Source organism: Protopterus annectens, chromosome 5.part0, assembly GCF_019279795.1.
Source record: "Protopterus annectens isolate FY-2018-M chromosome 5.part0, PAN1.0, whole genome shotgun sequence".
In the NCBI taxonomy this organism is placed as follows: Eukaryota; Metazoa; Chordata; order Ceratodontiformes; family Protopteridae; genus Protopterus; species Protopterus annectens.
Window position 1 is genome coordinate 1,591,022,710 of NC_056735.1, and position 17,858 is coordinate 1,591,040,567.

A 17,858-nucleotide genomic window follows, 5' to 3' on the forward strand; every position below is an offset into this window, starting at 1 on the left:
TCTCAGGTTCTTCATCTCCATCATATATATCTTCCTGAACTGCTCTGTCTTTACTGCCCACGTTTCCATAACATGCGTACTAGTCTCATGATTTTTTTGTACCGTACTTTTTAGTTTCTTTCACATTTCTCTGTCACACATACTACTCTGACACTCAGTGCCAGTTAACTGCATCCCCTCTAATATTATCTTTCATATAGGAACATAGGAACATAGGAATAATACAAGACAAGCGATCATAGGGACCATGACATGCCTAATCGTATACACCTTTAAGTAAACAAACTTAAAAGCTCTTGCTGCCTTTAAATAGACAAACATAAAACCTCTTTCTACATTTGTCAAGCATTAAGACTATTTATCTCTCATACTGAGCAGGTCATTACATGATGAGCCTGGTGTAAATTTGTAAACATCCATCCAGACTTCAAATCTAGCCTTAAAGTTAGCCAAACTATAATTTTGTTTTACCTATAGTGACCACGTATTCCATAGATTGGGAATACTCTTCATTAAGGGCCTGTTTGTGTTTTGATGTAAATTGTGGTTTCTAGTGCAAGCATTTGTAGACGTACTGGTTCTGTGAAGAAATATGAGAAAAAATAGGACTGGGAATTTCATGGCTAGAAAGCAAGTAACTAATCAGCCACAGCAGCCAATAGGACACTGGAGAGACATGCTAACATTTCCAGATAGTTGAGGGATTTAAGACCTTCAATTATTTTGTTTAGAAATCTTTGGGGTCTTTCCAGTCAAGCAATATGCTTGAATTTGCAAATCCTAAAGGGAGACTTCTCATTCAGAATTCCTCTCTCATCAACCACTCCTCGCAATTCACAGCCTCTTCTGATGTCCCAGTTTTGCTACCATAACTACTATTTTGCCTGTACTTAGTTTCATCCAATGTGCCTTCATGGTTACATTTCATTCCCCTATCATTTGCTGAAGTTCCTGTTTAAAGTATGCTTGTAATATCACCATGGCTGCATTCAGCAGAGATTTGTTGATCTGTCTCCTCAGACCTGTTTTCTAATGTAGTCTGTCAACAGTATAAGCAGTACTGGGCCCACAGCCGAACTCTGTTGCACACACATCTCCCACTTAGAACCCTTATGTGAGCCTGAACACTGTTCATACTTGTGTCATTGGTTGATTGCACATAGCCCACACAGATTCTGCCAATATTTCTGAGACTTTGAACCACTGCAACACAGCCCAAATCAGCTTTCTTGAGACCTTGTCATATGCTTTTTCCAAGTCTAGGAATAACCATTTGGACTCTTTCCTCTTCCCAGACACGAAGCGTAATTTGGTTACTTCTTCACTGTTATGAGACTGCAGTCTTGGCACTTAGATTGTGTTGAAAGGATGCAGAAAAAGGCTGAGGAATAAGACAAAATATGAGAAAATGTTGAAAAGAGTAATCTGGATGGTTTGGGGAGGCAATCACAGAGGGAACTGGGAAGGGCGAGAGGATGTGTTTGGGGGGGTCAAACAGTGAACTTGTGGTACCATGAATCCTTTCTCCTGCCTTGCCATTTTCCTAAATTCAGCCCAGGCATTTGGAAACTAGGAAGAAGATTTTGTTGCCGATGCCCTGAAATGAACTAAGGAAAGAGGACTCAACTGTCACTATATTTTTAAGTTTTATGTAAATAGATGTTAAATGCCATCCACTAGTGATTCATGCATTGTGATGTCTTGGAATTCTTTAATTCACTTAATTCAGAAACTTAAATGAGCTGCCATGTAATAAGGCAGATATCTATTCTGCATTTATTTTTCACTTAAGGAATCTCTGCTGAATATTTGTTGAAGGTTGAGAAATCATTATTTCTGTATTTGCATTGTCATACTGTAACTAAATAGTCTCATTTGGGTTGCTTCTTCTTAAGAATAATTTAGACATAGCTTTTCAAGCTTGTATTTTGTTTTATTTATACTGAACCCTATGTTAAATCAATATAATTTAGAAGTATATTTAGACTTTCTTCAAATGCTATTGCATTGCTTTATCGCTACTTTTCCATCGCCATTCATCCAAAATATAGACTGTATTACTCTAGACAAATTCCCCTGAACAACTGAAAGTTGCATGTTTAGCATGTAATAATCAGAGATGCACAGTGATGAAGCTATTCTGCTTAGCTAATGGAATTTATAATAAATCTTGACTAAAGATACAACAAGATATTTAAGTGAGTACTCCTACATAAAAAACTGAAATATATCTGTTCTATAACATAATGACTGTTTTTGTTTTAGGGACTGTATTTCTAAAGTAACACATCTTATTTTATGGCACACTGGGAAGCTCTCTATAATGGTTAAAGAACATGGTTGCATATGTATAACTGGTAATGCATTTTAAATCCAGAGAAGGTCTTCTTCTTGAGTTCCTTATCTCACTGAATTAATTGAATGCTCTTTTACTAATCTTACTAATTCATTATTTAACAGTACCCTTTCCTGTCAGAACCTAGCCCATGTGCTCTGAATCAGCTTGGTAAGCAAAAACACAAGGACTGAAGGAGAAACTATAAAAAAATGTACATAATAAAGACAACTATATTTCTGATTCAGTTCATGATGCAATAAAATGTAACACATTTAACTTTCCATTTTTCTTCCATGCTGCCCAAGTTGTCTCATGGTATATTGCAGATGAAAGAATTTGTCATCAAATAAAAAAAAAAGAAAACAAAAACAAAAAAAAAAACAATTTTTGCGTGTTTGTGAATGAGAAATGGCTCTGTACTTTAGTTTTGTTTTATTTTTATAACAACATGGCATTTCATGTCCTATTCTGGTGATAAGCTTAAAAAGTTGTGATGAGAAAGTAGCAGTCACTCACTGTTGCTTTACTATTAGCGCTTAGCTTCGTGCAATGGGTAATTATATGCATCTGCCATTTTGAAACAACAATGGCTATAAAAGCATAACTATATTCCTTACAAATGTAATATGTAGTGCTGTGGCAACACAAACTAAAATTATCAAAAAAAAAAGTTCTTACAAAAACTTCTAACCATACCTCTCAACCTGTTAGAATAAGGAATCTGGACAAAGCCATAAAAAAGTGGTACAAATATGGGCAATTTTGAAATATTGATCTTACAAACTTAGAAAGTTGATAGAATAACATGTTTTGCATTAGCATGAACTTTCTGAAGGGTATGATGTCTAAAACTCAAATGTCTGTCATTATTTTCTAACTTCAGTCTTTAATGATTTGTCACTGATTTACCAAGAAAAAAAGCACAGTGTTGCGGGTCCACAGATGGTTTTAATATAAAAATAATATCCACAAACATAGTTAAAATCCACAGTTGTTAAGCGCTTTCATCAAATAGTTTGACTTCCTCAGAACAAAATGACAAGTACAATTTCAAATTTAAATACATAATTCTAATTGATCATTAATTCAAAATACCCAATCATGTCAGTGAAAATTCCCTCCTCATGAATATATAATTACTCAATAAGATACATCTATTCATTTTTTTTATAAAAAAGTAATAGTTCACAACAATAAAAAACGTAGTTTAACAAAAACAAAAAAGCGCATAATGCCTCATTACAAATAAAAACTCTTCTTAATATATACACAATGATATTATTATATATATTCAGAATACTATGAGAGTGCTACTACACTAAACCAGCCTTTTCTTTAAGAATAGGCATTATTGAAATATGCTCATTAAGCCCTGGTGGGTAGTCAGCGGCCAATCTCAGTTGCCATAATAATTCCTTTTTGTACAACACATTTTGCCAATCCCCCCCTCTGGCTTCAATTGTGACAAATTCTAGTATAGCAAACTTATAACACTTGAAATTAGTACAAGTAATACTATGCTTGTACAGTGCACTGGTATCTTTTTCATTTTTGATGTCATAAAGGTGTTCATATTTCCCGTTTTTTAATCTTCTCTCCGTCTTATCTACATAAAAGGAGGAACAGGAGCAGCACTTAGCTATATATACCAGTTTGCTTGAACCACAATTGCCACTTTTTAAAAAAATATGACTCTTACTTTGATTACCGAAGGTAATAAAACTGTCTTGTAATATATAAGGGCAATATGAACATCTACCACAGGGTTTACTACCACATCTCTTATCCTTACTGTTGTTCAAAATATGATCCTTCTCCAATATAATCTTAATGTTAGGTCCCACCTTGGTAGAAAAAATAGGTTGTTGACCCAATATCCGGTATATTTCAGTATTAGTTTTGAAAATATTCCACTTTTTGTCAGAATTCCTTTAATCTGGGAATACAAGGGGCTATATTGCACTACACAAGCATGTTGAAAATCAGGTTTATCACAAACAGTCATATCCTGACATTTGTGGTGATATTCTTCCTTACCAACACCAAGTAGGGGTGTATACACCTTGCCCCATTTATTCAGAACCTCCTTAAGAATAGGGTCAATGAAGTATCCAGGATACCCTCTCTCCAAAAACATCTCCCTTAGATGTTGAAACTCTACTATAACATCATCTTTCCTTGTAGTCATTCTAGCAACTCTTATAGCCTGACCCTTGATAATACTCTTTTTCTGATGAATGGGGTGATGGCTGGTGTAATGCAAATAACTATTACAGAAGGTGTTTTTACGGTAGATTTTGGAAATAAAATTATCATGACTTTTAATAATTTTAGTGTCCAGAAAACTAATTTCTTGGGGATCAGATTGGTAGGTAAACTTCAAGTAATCAGTAGTTTGATTCAAATAGTGAACAAACTCAGAAATCAATTCTGACCCTCCTTCCCACAAAATAAAAATATCGTCCAAAAATCTACCATAATATTTAACATTAGAAGAGAATGTTTCATTCTGGAAGATATACTTGTATTCCCAACCCAGGAGCACCAGATTAGCATACAGAGGAGCGCAGGCAGCACCCATTGCAACACCTTTTAGTTGCTGAAAATATTCACCTTCAAAAAATAAATAGTTGCTTTCCAAAATGAGATTCATAAGCTCACATAACAATAGAACTTCATCTGAGCTCAATAAAGAATAACTAAACAGGACCTCCTCAAAAAAACACAGACCTTCTGCTTTTGGAATACAAGAAAATAGGTCCTGGACATCTATAGTAAGAAGAACACAGTCCGCTGACCATAACTCTTTCCTAAGTTGTCCCAAAAAGTCCCAAGAATCTCTTAAAAGATGTGGAAATTTATTCAAAATATGTTTCAATTTCCTATCTACAAAAACTGCCAAGTTGTGGGTTTTGGAACCTGCTGCTGCCACAATAGGTCTAAAAGCTGTTTTTTTCAAGTTTTTATGTATTTTAGGTATTCCAAATATCACAGGAATCTTCGGATATTTATTCAACAAAAAATCATACTCATCCCTGGATATTCTCTGATCCATGAGATATTCGTATAAATAACTATCTAACCTGCGATATGAAATATATATTTCATTCCTGGAACATGAAGAATAACTGTCAGCTTGAAATAATATATTTTGCATATCATTAGTGTAATCTTCAGAGTTGTACAATACCACCCCCCCCTCCTTTATCAGGTGTCATAACTCTAATTCTTTTATCCTCTCTCAAGTTCCTAAGTAGTTGTTTCTCATTGGGGTTCATGTTGGCAAACACCCTTCTTTTTTCCCCCCATACCTTATATAAATCCTCTTTAACCAATTTCTCATATGTTGTAACTAACGGGTGTAGTGGGGGGTTGAATGTACTACTTCTCTTAACAATGTCTCTCGATACCTCAACAGAAGTTTTGTCTGAAAACATAATGTTTAAATTTAACTTTCTAAAATATAACTGTAAATCCACCATCACTTGAGCTATATCAGGTACATTAGTTGGTACAAATTTAAACCCCTTGGAAAATAAGGAAAATAAATCTTTAGTGATAGGAACATCAGAATAGTTATATATATTAAACCCATCCAAACTATATTGAATATTATCCACACATTGTATTTGGATTTCAGAATCTACCATTTGTTGTATCCATAGGTTTGTTGTGCTGCCCTGCTGTAAGTTTTGTGTACTCCTTGTCTGCGACTGGCTATTCTTTCTGAGCATCTGGGTAATGGAAAATCCTGTGGGTCAACAAAACAGTCTGACTCAAAATCCTCAAAACCATCCCTACATGGTTTGAGAGAAAAATTAGAGCCAGATTTAACCATGCCACTCTTTTCATTGCCTAAATTACCAGTGTAGCCACTCTCCCTGTCATAAAAAAACAGTTTGTCAGTAGGATACACCTGATGTGATTTATACTGTTTAATGTCCCTATCTAATTTCTTAACCTTTTTCTTAAAAATGCTATCACATTTTTGGTCCACCCTGTTGATAATTTTACAAAACAAATTTTCATATATTAATGATCAATTAGAATTATGTATTTAAATTTGAAATTTTACTTGTCATTTTGTTCTGAGGAAGTCAAACTATTTGATGAAAGCGCTTAACAACTGTGGATTTTAACTACGTTTGTGGATATTATTTTTATATTAAAACCATCTGTGGACCCGCAACACTGTGCTTTTTTTCTTGGTTTGTTCGTTTTCAGAGCACTGTGAACACTATTTTTTGGAATTTGTCACTGATTTGCCAGACAGCCACAATTTCATGCAAAATGGACCAAAAATATAAGGCAAAAATCTGGACATTCTGTGAAAATCTGTACAGTTGAGAGGTATGCTTCCAACCAAAACTGCAGATCTGTGATGCTGCATGACCATGAATTACTTTATAGACATGATCAATAAATACTAATTTGTATTTTCATTTTATACATTTTCACATAATTTGGTATAGTATTCCTATAATCTGATTTCTTATCTTGGTACTTTACTTCCCTTGATCTAGTCATCATAAATTGTATTGTTGTACAGTCCTCTTTAACTTAATTCATAGCTTCTGCAAAACAATGGCATTACTCTGTATTTATTAAAATACAACTGCTTTTTGTAATTAAGAGAAGGATAAACTAATGTTATTAGCAGAGTAATACAGATATGATTGGATGCTGAAGGATGCACACATTTGAACTCAAATGAAATTGGACATTAAATTGAAATAACGCTTACTTTAAAATTATGCACATGGCAGTGGGTATATGTGACCTCTAATGAAATGGAGCATTGATTTCAGCAAACTCACATTTTGAACATATGCACACTATACCTGCTATAGTTTGTAATTCTGTGAAAAACATCTATACCATTGCATGTTTGTCTCTATTTGCATAACTGAACTAAGAAAACAAGGAGTTTGTTTCATGCCACAGTCATTCAAGTCTTTCTTCCTGCAGAAAAACTGTTTTTAAGCCTTTTTTAAATGCAACTCTTGCTCCTAAGAAGTGAATAACATGGTGTTGTTTTGAACAAATGCAGAAAAGGCATGAAAGGACAAGTTAGGCTTAAGAAAGGGTTGCTGTAAGCAGTAAACTCTCCCAAGAGTGGATGATCCTTGGTGGTAACCCTTTCTGATTCAGAGACAGGCTCACTGCAATGACTTTACATGGTCAGATGAATCACAGTGGCAGGCTGTCCTGATGGCCTCACTGCATTACAGTGAGACATTCTAAAGTAGTAGCTAAATGTTTGTAGGGAGAGATTTAAACTGCTAACCAATTCAGAGAATCACATGACTGCATTAATTAGCATGGCTGACCATGATAACTAGCATGGTCAAAATGCTGAAATGCTGAATTCACCCATTATAGTCAATTGGAGACACTGCATTGCTGATGTGTTTAGGAAAGTTCAAATTTCAAATGACATACAGTGGTGGAGTGTATGAGTGTTTGCATATGAGTGGTAAAATATATACATGCACACCCACACACACACACACACACACACACACACACACACACACACACACATATATATATATATATATATATATACACACACATATATGTGTGTGTGTGTGTCTGTGCATGTGTGCGTGTGTGCGTGTGTGTGTGTGCATTTATGTGTGCGAGACTGAGGATAGTGCCTCTGCAAAAGCAGTACAAAGATTGCTTGTAGTATTTAAGCGCTGTGTAACCCTGGTGGTAATTGTGGATGAGTTGTGCCTATACATGTCTCTGAATCACATTTTACATGACAAAATGCTAAAATGACAAAATGTAGGTGCAGTTTATGTGGACACAGCTCTTGTCTCAGAATCCTAAGGATAGTGCATCGGAAGTATAAAATGTTTCCTTTAAAATATGTATTAAAAATTTGTGATTACACAAAATAAGTTGCAGCAAAATTAATCTGGATTAGTTTCACCATGTTATACCTTAGCAGACTGAAAACCTAGAAGCTGAACAATATATAAGCATAGAGCACATTACATACTTCAGGAATTGGATACAGAGTGTTTTCCAAATGACCTAATGGGAAAGCTTGCGCAAAGTACATTTCAAAGTGACTTTGTGTACTCCAACATTCCATCAAAAGGCTACAGGCATGTTTAATAATTTAATATGTTGATTACAACACATACCATGTGGTCATGTTATGCATAAAGTCCCTTGAATCAAGCTTTAACAGGCTGAATAACATATATGGTCAAAGACCAAATTGTCTCCTGTTTATGAAATATCATCATTTTCTGTGCTACATTGGTGCAGTTTGCTAATGATAGTACTTAAGCTCCCATTGAAGGCATAACTATCACTTCAATGATGAAAACAGCATATCAGCTGTGCTATTTGAAAAATGTATTATACGAGCTCATTGTATACTTCACATTATACAAAGATGGCACATTTGTGTTCAATAATGACAATGCTGATTGGACAGCCCGAATGGCATGCCCATTGTAAGCTGAGCATATACCAATAGAATGAAGTCCAGCCACTGAAATACCATTGAGTAGCTGGAGTTTCAAATGGAATATCCCGAAGGACAGTGCAAAACAGAAGAAAAATCAGGTACTTTCTCAAAAATAAAGAAACAGAAATATACCTGATTTTCCTTTTATTTATGCATAGTCCCTCATAAAGTCTTGACAGAAAAAAACGGCCATGTAGATTCTCTTTTTTCCATTGCTTCTCCTGCACTGTTCTGATGTACTGTTCAAACATGGGGATGTAAGACGACAGAGGAACACTACAGTGCTATTATACAAAAACATTAAGAAAGGTAAGCAATAATGTCATTATACAATAGCAATAACCTGGAAGTGTGTTTTGTATATCAGGATTTACTTACTGTTGGCTTTATTTAATCACTCGGGCTTCACTCTCATGATCAAACCTTGCCAGCCATGGCTACATCCTGATATACCCACACTTAATTATGCAAGATCACTGTCTCAAATGCATTAACTCAAACTGTGAGGTCTGAGTGAGTAAAACCAACTGACTTTACTTGGACAAAAAAAAAATCTGACTCAAAGAGCAGCAACTGTCAACGTATGATAATGAAGCTTCTGAAGATATATCTCACTGCTCTGTGTGCCTTCATAAATCTGACAAATGTACAGTCAGCCATCAGAAATGTCAAAATATCTCGTGTTAAATTTCATATTATTATTCATAATAAGTTCATGCACCTGGGAGCAGAGGATTCTTTTTTAATTAAGAGAAAAACATAATTATATTCTTCTGTTACCACGCAAAATGTATTTGCAGCAATTTTTTAATCTCATAAACTTATCATATGATTACTCTAGAACCTAAGTTACACTTAGCAAAAAAAAAATGAAACTGGATAAAATTTGCCATTACAATTGTCACGAATGCTTCAGAAAAGAATTGTATGATATGAAAGATATAATATTTATGCTTTTCCTTCTGAAGTATATTATTTGAACCAAAAAGAATGATGTACAGGAATAAACATATAAAGTTTTGCAGAGAAGCGGATGTCGTAAAGCAAATTTTATTAAAATGTTCTTTTACTAAAAATGTTGACAGTGACTTATTAAATAGCCAGGAAAAAGAACAATACGTATTCTGCTGTGACTGGCTGAAATACCCAACACAAGCATGCTATATCTTTTGATTACTGTAAGTGTTCATTTATAGTTAATGCCAAGGATAGTGCCAATGCCCATGTCTATGGCCCACTCTACACAGAACACAACAAATGGCACGTATTGACTTACCCATACGCTAACTAGAATAATCATATTAATTAATCTCAAGGCATATTGTCTATCACCACATCAAATTCTAGCCACCCCACCCCCCCACCCCCAGAAGTAAAAATTGAAGAATATATCTGGCTGTTTACATTTCTTCTTCTGATTTAATGATTCCTGGGCTGCATTTCTTTTTCATCTGCATAATCCAGTGCCATCAAATTAAACATCTACTGCCATTTTTCCAATTTTACAAGCACAGGGAAATGTAGACACTGATGTATTAAATACTGATAAGAAATGTCTAAGTCTTTGGTAATGCTTCAGTATAGCAGATGTGAGAGATCTTTATTTCAGTAGCCCGAAAGGTGGTCATTTGCCCAATACATGATTCTTTGACCAGTCCACTATATGATTTATTATGAACACTTCAAGACTTGCTGTTTAAGAAAAAACAGTGCTTGTTTGAGCTGTGCTGATGTAAGGTATAATGCCTTTAACTGTCAGGGTAAATGCATGAAGCTGTCTCCACATAGATAAGCTCACAGTGGATTTGTAATTATGACCTTGCAGAAGAATAATTGATCTCTTATTGTGTAAAATAGTTTCAATTTTTGGGGACATTACATTCTTGAGTATTCGATTTTTTTAAGGTTTGAAGAATTAAGCTTTGAACAACTGAACCACAATCAGGCAGCCTCACATTTTCAAATTTTACAGCCTGCACTACTGAAACAGTTACTTCCAAAATTCTGTGTTGTGTTGTCAGTAATTCATTATGGTCAATACATTCTGAGATACAAGATAAATTAAATGAAATCTGCATGGTACGTTTATACTGTAGTTTCAATAAATGTTTATTTTCAAACCTTTTCTAGAAATTATTACTGGCTTAGATACCCTCAGTAATTACAAGTGACTAAATTTTAGAAGTAAGTAAACTCTAAATAAACTTATGAATATGAAGAACTTAAAGTTGCTCTTTTAAAATAATGTCCATTTCTGTTTTGCTTAAAAAGAAAAAAAGATTTCACCCTTAGACATAACTGGCTTCTTTTTGTAGACTGCCATAATCCTGGATGGTGTATTACAGTTATACAATGTACACATGACTTGAATGACACAGTACTCTGATTCTGTATCCTCTGACCTCAGAACACTGCTATGACATGCATACACAATGGAATCATTCTATCTCTTCAAATATATTACATGTTGTCTACATCCTGTTATATAAATATGTGTCCTGCTTAGATCTGTTAAAGAAATGAACAATAGCCATAACAAATTTAGAGATCCACAAACATCTTAGGTTTCAAAGCAAGTAGCAATCAGAGACAAGCCTGAGAAATAAAAAAAAAATGAAAAAAAATTAAAATATTTTTGGATAATAAATTCTGAAATGAACTTTAGAACATCAGGGCATGAATATCGGTTTGAGATGTTGAGGTTCACACAGGTCTGAATAGTTCAGCAATTTTTGAACCGGTACAAATGTTGATTATCTGACGCCAGATTTCATGTCTGTTGAAAAAGAACTGAGTCTCAAAGTTCATGAGGCCTGATGTTTTAAGAGCCACTCATTGCACTTTTAAACTCAATAATCTTGTACCAGCACTAGTTTTCACAAAGATTCCATTGTCCAACTAGTAATGAAGAAATTATTCTTAGCATCAACGTTCTGACACGTTCTTTTTTCAGTAGTATTGTACTAAAAGGCAATATTTGTATTTCCACTATGCTTTGCTGTCATCTTCAGTCTTCTGAATGATATCATTGGAAAGTTGAATTTCAATATTTTCTGGACGTAATATATCCTTGCCGTTTTCTTCTTTTAGAGGGAATTTTCTAAAAGAAAAAAAAAGAAAACATGTTTATCGAGTACTGCATGCCTAATGTATGTGTCTACCATATCGAAAAATGAAGGAAGATACAGTGAAATCAAAGCTTTTGATTATACACGCAGTTGTTTGGTGAGGTTAGGATTAAAGAAGTATAAGTGACATAATATACCATCATCCAATAAAGAGGCGGTCATTTCTTTGTAAGCTTCGAATGTGTTTTACATTTGAAACATGTTTACATTTTCTCACATACTTATTGAGGCATAAATCACAAAAATGAGTGCCCAGAAATAAATGAGCTGTAAAAGGATTTGAAAAAGATTTTTTTTATCAAAATATAATCTGGATTGTAACACAACAGTTTTAGGCCTCAAATAATAATATGTGTTGCCCTTTAAATAATTGATAGGGATGACATCCCCCCCCCGAAATCCTTATACCTGGAGTCATATTTTAGGATTTTCATAAATTCCAGTACTTACAAAGAAACATGAAGTCTATCCTAGTTCCTTTTTTACAATTGCATTATTTTAATTAAAAGCAATTGTTTCTGTTGGGATTAAAATGATTTATCAGAAAATATACTATGCAACAGGTAACAGGATGGTAGATCTTTTTTTTTTTTTTGAACTGCAACATTAAAAGCAACTGAGCATAATGCACACTATTGATTTTTATTCTTCTAAAAGGTAGGGAATGTACAGAAAATATCTCTTGCCTGTAAAGTGCCCCCTACACATGCACAAGCACACATACATTTGCACATGCATTTGATTGTGTGGACACAGGTACATAAGGGCATTACTGAGTATATATCTGTTTGTGTATAGAAATCGGATTTTTTTAACACTTGTGCATCACCCTTCAGAATGATTCAGGTGTAGTTTTTTTTTTTTACTTAGGGCTGCTGCTATCATGGACTTACATTTCCTAAATTTGCATCAACATCAGACTGAATAAGCTTAAAGTTTGGGTGCAGAAGATAGACCTGCTGCCCAGAGAAAAATGAGGACCTCTGTCATCCATGATTGAAAAAGGAGTGCTTTCTTATTTTGGGCATCGTAACATTCTTTTGAGTTAATCTGTTGGATAATGGAATGTACAAAGGGATTGTTTTCAGGGATGAACCTATGCATCTCTGCCACTCTTCTTTGTTATCTACTCTGTGTGTATTGCTAATCTCTGTACACTTATCCATTATTTCCTAAGGTTCCTCTCCCAAAATATATTATTTAAATCAACTATTTACTTATTTATATGATTTAAACCTCCAGCCACTCACAACACTGTCTACCTGACTTAATGAAAAAATCAGCTACCTGCTTTCCTGTCACATTCTGACACTATCAAGATGTTTCTTTAGGAGTGTGGATTTGGGATTTGCTGCTTAAACTTTAAAGGCAATAAATCTGCATTCAGTCAGGCAACAAAATACATATTTGTTTCTGTTTTCAAAATGAAATGTCCTGCCTTTACAAACATGTTGGAATACTTGGCAGTTGCTTCTTTAACATCTAAATTCACATTTCATTATATGGCAGCCACCAATTAACATTCTACTTGAATTTCACAAAATCCCAAGACCCACAGATTTAAAATACTTAATTTAAAAAAAAAAGAAAATAAAACACTACCTGTTTAGAGTAAAATAATGACTAAGAAATGAGGAAAAAATACTAATAAAATAGATGTAGCATAACTATTAATAAAAAGAGAATAAACAAAAGTAGATAGACAAAATGAAAATAAAAAAAAAAAAAATAAGCAAACAATTACCACCAAAAGTGATGGTCCTAATTACATACACCACAGCAGTCTTTTCACACATATTTTCCGTTTCCTTATGTAAATCTTTTAGGGAATAAAGAGCCTTTGCCAAGAATATATGGTCTTGATAGTCTAATTTTATTACATATGAGTCAGTGTGAAATCATCTCCTTGGTAACCATCGCCGACAACTCCAATAATATCTTAGAGAACAAAAACAAGTTTTACTGAGAATGCCTATTTTTTCCTCTATGAGTAGTGAATAGATCAGAGATAAAAGTATAAATTTTGCTCTTTAAGCAGTCCAGACAGTGAGGTATTCAGTTCACTAGAAATAAATACTATATGTAACATAGTGGAGCTGACAACAAACAGTAGGAAGCAAAAACCTACAAGCAACAGCATGGGACCTAACTTTCTAACTTCATTGTATTGTTCCACAGGGATCAGTGCATGGCCTTATGTTATTTAATCTGGTCTTTACTAATATAGCAAAAAAAAAGTCAAGTTAGTTAAAGAAATATGTAGACAAATGAAAAGTTGTGTTTAATAAAATGGACTTTGACAAAATAAATAATTACCTTGGTGATGTTTGCTGCAGGACATCTCAAATTGGTATTACTTTTTTCACAGACAAATGTAAATTTGTGTTTGTTGGTAAATTGACTACTATGCTATATTTTAGGATTGGTATCATAATGCAAAGATTTGACATTTATGATAACAGGTGCATTTTCCTTTTCCAAACATTTAGATATTGTAATTAAATGTGTTATGAAGCAAATAACATTGGTACTCAAAAATATCTACAAGGGATGCAGTCTGGATGATATGTATATTTATGTCTTATGCATATCCAGTTCTGGAATTCAATAGCCCTTTCTGTGTTTGCACTAAAGAACAGCTAAATAATTTAGAGCCTTTCTAAAGCCCGTTTTTGCCCCCAATTTTTCCACCTGTAAAGTTTCATTAAACCTGTTCTAAATCAGGTAAAAATGAACACCTGAATAGTCATTTTGATGATTTATTACAAAAAGTACATGAAATGTTTGTAAAATGTTATGTTCCAAAATTGGAACAATGAGCATGAATGGGTACATGAATTTGGAATATGAAGAAAACTACGGTCAGAAAGATTAATGTACATTTTATCAGTTTATTTCATGTGAAAGTCTCTGAAACATGCTTCATGCAGATTAACCCTGCACTTGACACACATTTTTGTTGTGTTCTTCTTACAGGCTGCAGATCTATTTTGCTTTTCTGCAGGAATTATCCAATGCTTTATGCCATAATTTCTAACTTGTTGGAGCACTCTACTGGTAAACTCATTCAAGCTTTTTTGGTCTTCCACTTCTGGAAGCCTCAGTGCCATACTTCTGTAAATATATAGAGACAACCATCCTTCTGTAGCTAAGATAATCCAGAGTTTCAGCATCAGATGTTTTTAACATTCGATACAGCTGCCAGGCATTATACAGACTAGTCTCAAGGCTGAAAAGGAAAACACCACGTCATTTACCTTACTCCAACTCTATAATTGTCAATGTTCTGATCCATTCTATCAACACCTTCCATGCACAAGTTGTACTTCTTTACAGTGTTAGGTTGAAGAATAGCCATTTTGCATTTTTGGGCAAAGATCCATTATTGGACAGACACAACTGGTTCAACAACTGTCCAGAGATGAACAAAACAATAATTGAATTTAGTTCAGAATACAGTTTGAATAAATTGCATTTATTTAAACTGTATTTGCTCTAATCCAGCAACGCTAGCTTGCACTGCACTTGAATGTTTTTAGTGCTGTTTTAGCTCCTTTTCTGTAAAAAAAAAACCTAAGCTTGTCTCCTGCCTTTCCTGTAACTAGTCTAGTTCAGATACAGATTTGCTGTATCTAGGACTGTTTGTAAGCTTCTGAACCCCCCCCCCAAACCTTTATGTGCTGGAAGGAAGGCTTCTAGCTTATTAGTGGGAGCGGTAACCACTAGGTAGCCTATCTACCACAAAAGGAGTGGTTTGTGGTCCAGAAATTGTAGTTAATGGCCGTTTGGGCAGTTTTTTTTCCATCTCTCTCTCTCAACTTTTCTGGTTTAAAAGCCTGCGTTTGAGCTTGCTTCCCAGTTTTCCTGTAACTAGTCTAATCCAGATACAGATTTGCTGTATCCAAGACTGTTTGTAAGCTTCTGAGCCCCCCAAAGCCTTTCTGTGTTTGAGGGAAGCCTTCTAGCTTATCAGTGGGAGTGGTAAGGACTAGATAGCCTATCTACCACAAGAGAAGTGGTTTATGGCCTGAGAAATTGTAGTTTATTGGCTGTTTGGGCAGTTTTTCCATCTTTTTCAAGTTTCTGATTTAAGAGCCCACATTTGGGCTTGTTTCCCAGCTTTCCTGTAACTAGTCTAATCCAGATACGGACTTGCTGAATAAAGGATTGTTTGTAAGCTTTTGAGACCCCCAAGCCTTTCTGTGTTGGAGAGAAGCCTCCTAGCTTATCAGTGGGAGTGGTAAGTACTAGGTAGCCTATCTGCCACAAGAGGAGTGGTTTCTGGCCCAGAAATTGTAGTTTATTGGCCATCTGGGCAGTTTTTCCATCTCTTTCAACTTTCTGGTTTAAAAGCCCATGTTTGGACTTTATTCCTGCCTTTCTTGTAACTAGTCTAGTACAGATACAGACTTGCTGTATCTAGGACTGTTTGCAAGCTTCTGAGCAGTGCCAATGTCTGCACTTCAATTTTTCCCTTAGATCTGCTAGTTCTCTCCTCTCCTGCACCTTTACTAGCTTATTCGTTTAGCACTTTAACTGACTTCTTGTAGCAATTATTTTAGCACACAAAAGTGCTACCAGCACTAAATGTTCTACAAGGAAACAGCTCCAGTACTTATTAATGTCCACCCCTCCAGGCATGTCTAAAGGTCAGTTCCCTGTGCTTTCTCCTATTAACTTGGTGAACTTGGGCATCCTGCGGCAATGTAGCAACTGCCTCATGTACACCGACAACCCTCCCCTCTTACCTCCCAACAGCCAGTGTTGCTAGAGATGCAGTTATATATGCAAATTGGAAGTCACACACTCTCCAGCCAAGACTGGAATAGCTGGTCAAGAGGAGAAGGTCAAAAATTGCACCAAACCACATGGAACACATAGCCCTCCAGAACACACACCAGCACTGCATTCACATAAAAACACAAACTACACACCCACCTTCACGGAGGCTCTCAATAAAAATCTACCCAAACAGCAGAGACCTCCAAGGCAGAAACGCACTCAACCACAACACAACACTAATCAGATGACACATAATTCTCCTAAACAGTGTGCCACTCAACCAAAGCCGCTAAAGCAAGACAGCATGCCCAACACATTTGTCATAGGTGACTCCATAGTGAGGCACACTAATGTCCCACTCACTAGGTTGAAAAAGGAGAAAGTAACAGTCAGCTGCCTGTCAGGTGCCAGGATCTGCCACATAAAGCATGCACTGATGTCCCTCAACAACAGGTACAAATATGACTCTGTCATTGTACATGTTGATGTGAAGGACCTGAGACATACCTCCCTGGACTGCATGAAAAGAGACAAGGAGGAGCTCTTGGATTATGTAACCCAGACAGATATGATCCTAGCCCTGAGCAGCATCCTACCATCACCCAGAATGATACCGGAGTACACGCAGAAAATTATTGATTTCAACAGTTGGCTAAGTTTCTGGTGTCATTCTAAGGGGATCCAGTATCTGTCTGCCTGGGATGATATGATTGACAGACATCGATGCTTTGCCAGAGATGGCCTGCATCTGTCACCCCTGGGCTTCTGGATACTGGCCAAGGCTCTTGCCACCCCTATAGTGCCTTTTTAAGCTGTGTTCCAAAGCCCAAATCACCACCATAACAGCTAAAATCAAATGCAGACTGAGGGTCATGCTGCTCAACGCTAGAAGCCTAAATCTCAAAATGCACTTGCTCAAAGCACTCCTTAAAATAGAGAATATCAACATTTGTGCTGTAACAGAGACCTGGTTCAAGGCAGCAGAAAGCACCCTTGCACTACCAGGCTATAACTCATTCCACACCTTTCGGCCACAGAACTTGGACCGAAGCTCCAAAGGTGGTGGTATTTCCATATTCATAAAGGATGCACACACCTCCAGACTGGTAGACCAAAATAA

At 35.5% G+C, this 17,858-nt stretch overlaps 1 protein-coding gene across 1 annotated transcript in view; it reads right to left on the reverse strand.

Annotated features, from left to right (window-relative positions):
- Positions 1–9,862: 9,862 nt before the first annotated feature.
- Positions 9,863–17,858, reverse strand: part of NCAM2 (neural cell adhesion molecule 2) — a 2,742,482-nt gene continuing 2,734,486 nt past the window's right edge. The window contains exon 18 of the mRNA XM_044072021.1: positions 9,863–11,928. Coding sequence (XP_043927956.1) covers positions 11,817–11,928 — 112 coding nt within the window. The 3' untranslated portion in view covers positions 9,863–11,816. The remainder of the gene's footprint in view (positions 11,929–17,858) is intronic.